The sequence below is a fragment of the Charadrius vociferus genome, unplaced genomic scaffold (genome assembly GCF_000708025.1).
Source record: "Charadrius vociferus isolate BGI_N301 unplaced genomic scaffold, ASM70802v2 scaffold260, whole genome shotgun sequence".
Lineage (NCBI taxonomy): Eukaryota > Metazoa > Chordata > Aves > Charadriiformes > Charadriidae > Charadrius > Charadrius vociferus.
Genome location: NW_009646410.1, coordinates 1,168,781 through 1,171,147, shown reverse-complemented (window position 1 = coordinate 1,171,147; position 2,367 = coordinate 1,168,781). Strand labels below are relative to the sequence as shown.

At 56.4% G+C, this 2,367-nt stretch overlaps 2 protein-coding genes across 2 annotated transcripts in view; both read right to left on the bottom strand.

Moving 5' to 3' along the window:
• The window catches only part of LOC104282063 (CMRF35-like molecule 1), a 1,218-nt gene extending 690 nt beyond the window's left edge, over window positions 1-528 (bottom strand). The window contains exon 1 of the mRNA XM_009880131.1: window positions 135-528. Within this exon, the coding sequence (XP_009878433.1) occupies window positions 135-528 (394 nt within the window). The remainder of the gene's footprint in view (window positions 1-134) is intronic.
• Window positions 529-2,231: 1,703 nt separating this feature from the next.
• Window positions 2,232-2,367, bottom strand: part of LOC104282052 (CMRF35-like molecule 7) — a 2,549-nt gene continuing 2,413 nt past the window's right edge. The window contains exon 5 of the mRNA XM_009880120.1: window positions 2,232-2,309. Within this exon, the coding sequence (XP_009878422.1) occupies window positions 2,232-2,309 (78 nt within the window). The remainder of the gene's footprint in view (window positions 2,310-2,367) is intronic.

Here is a 2,367-nt window from a genome sequence, read left to right as displayed (position 1 = left end):
CTCCGGGCACTGACCCGCCCTTGTCCCTCTCTCCCTCTCTCCCGGGTACCATCTACCCCCATAGCCCGGCCCCAGCCCCCCAACATGGTGGTCACTGGTGCTGTGCGGGGTGCAGGGTGCATGCACGGACTGACTCGTGGACACCATCACCTTCACGCCATAACTCTCCTCACGCTGGGTTGTGCTCCTTTGCACCTTGCAGAGGTAGGTGCCCATGTCCCCCTCAGCCAGGCCCTCCGTGGTCACCATGAACAACTTCCCTGCATGATTGTCCCTGATGGAGAATCGCTCCCTCCACACCATGGACTGATTCTTCGAAGTGATGACGATGTCAGCAGCACAGTCAGAATCTGTTCCCAGTTTGCACCAGAAAGTGGGCTTCATCTCATCACCGTGCCAGTACTTGCAGTTCATCAAAAGGGACCCCCCAAGGAATCCCCTCACTGTGCGGTGCCCATCACCGCCCAGCAGCCTGAGGAGACACACGGAGCCGCCGACGTGCTGCCGCTGCACCGGCACCTCCTGCATCCAGCTCAAAGTGGTTTCGGGGAGACAGATAACAACACAATAGCCAAGGGCTAACTGGAGCAACGCGCCCACCTAACCTCAATACAGGTACTGTGGTCGATATGCAAATATGACTGTAAGTTAATCATCTTACCCTATACATAGTGAACAGCCCACGAGCACTTTGAGCTCTCCTGCACAGCAGCGGGCTGCACACCAGGATCTCCCCTTGGGTAGGGGCCCCTCTCAAGGTTACTTCTTGAGATTGAGAGATTTCTCGTGGCTAATAACATGCTAAACTTTGAAGCTTCACTAAGATTACATCTTAGAGTGATTGTGCACATATAATCCTTTAGACATAAACAGTTGATAAAGTCTGGGACTAGGCTTGGACCCAGGCGCACCTCAACTCCTCTCTCAGAAGGAGTTTAGAAAGTCAGGGGTCCTCTCTGAACCTCGACTCAACCGGAGGGTCTCCCTGACAGTTCTGTCTGACTCTGATCTCTACGCAGTAAATAACCAAGCGTACCTTGCCATAGAATCTTGTTAAACCTCTGTCGCATTTACTATCAAACTTTATTAAATTGTTGTTTTATATCAATAAATATATCAATAAATATATTACTGCTTCTGTCTTACGGGTGAAGTGCATCACTCCATCCATGACATAGCCCCATGCCCAGCGCCCCAATCAGATCTCTCCAGGCTTCCTCCCCGTCCCCATCCCTTGTCCCCTGGAAATACCAGTCCCCTGCAGTGCTCTCCCTCTCTCCCATCAGCGTGTTGCTGAGCCTGCGCTGGGCTGGGCAAACTCTTTGGAAGAAGTTCCCAGGGTTGAGGGAGGGTTTGGGGACAGGCAGGACAAACACAGCCCATGTGTGGGGACCAGGCCCATGCTGGGTGTCACAGGGTCTTTCTCCTACAGCCACGGGCTGGTCCTGGCTCAGACCAAAGCCTCGCACAGGGACCAGGGACCCGCTGCTGGTGCCATTGCAGCTATGTCCTTGATGAAGGCGAGGAAACAGCTTTATTGCTAAGGGTTGGTTGTAGTTTAGCGGTGCTGAGGGTGTTCCTTGGTGGAGACACAACTGAGCTGTTCCCGTCCTTGTCTTGTGCCTGGCTCTGAACCCCGTCCCCTGACAACAGCTCTCTGGGGGTGAAGCGTCCCTGTCCTGAGCATCACCCGGGCTGGGCTCTGGGCTGCCGGGCATCCCTGTGCAGTGCTCCCGGGTCCCTTCCCCTGCAGGGAACAACCGGGGAGCCCTGCGTTTCCCTGTGGCTCTACCTCAGAGATGCCACCTCCATCCCCTCCGCACATGGTGTTTTTGTGCCAGGGACTGTCCCCGGATGGGGCACTCTGTGGACATGGCATGTCTCACCCGGTCCCTCAGTACTCCCTTCCTGGAGCTTCCCCGCTCCCATGTGTTCACCCCGGAGGTGTGACTGGTCAGGTCCAGGAAGATGGGGCCCTTCAAACCCACCAGACAATAAACGAGGAGTTGGGACCCAGTTCCACCCAGTGGGTGGAAGCACAGCTCGGACCCTGTGCTCCTGGAGGGCTCCCAGCACCTACCGGGCAGGAGCAGGCAGCGGAGCGGCAGGGATAGCGAGGTACGGGGTGCATGGCCAGGCTCCCCAGCTCGCTCCCTCCCGGGCAGCCAAACTGCTGCGTCTGCAGTGGAGGTTTTGCCACGTGCAACTGCATCAGGCTGCGAGTTCCTGGTTCATGCCCGCTCCTGGCACCTCAGGCATTTCGGTTCCTTAAACAAAGCTGAGGAGAAGCAGCTTTCCCCCAAAGCTCCCTGGGGGGACACCGGTGAAGCTGGTTGTGCCATAAAAATGGGACATGGTGTGGGGCCA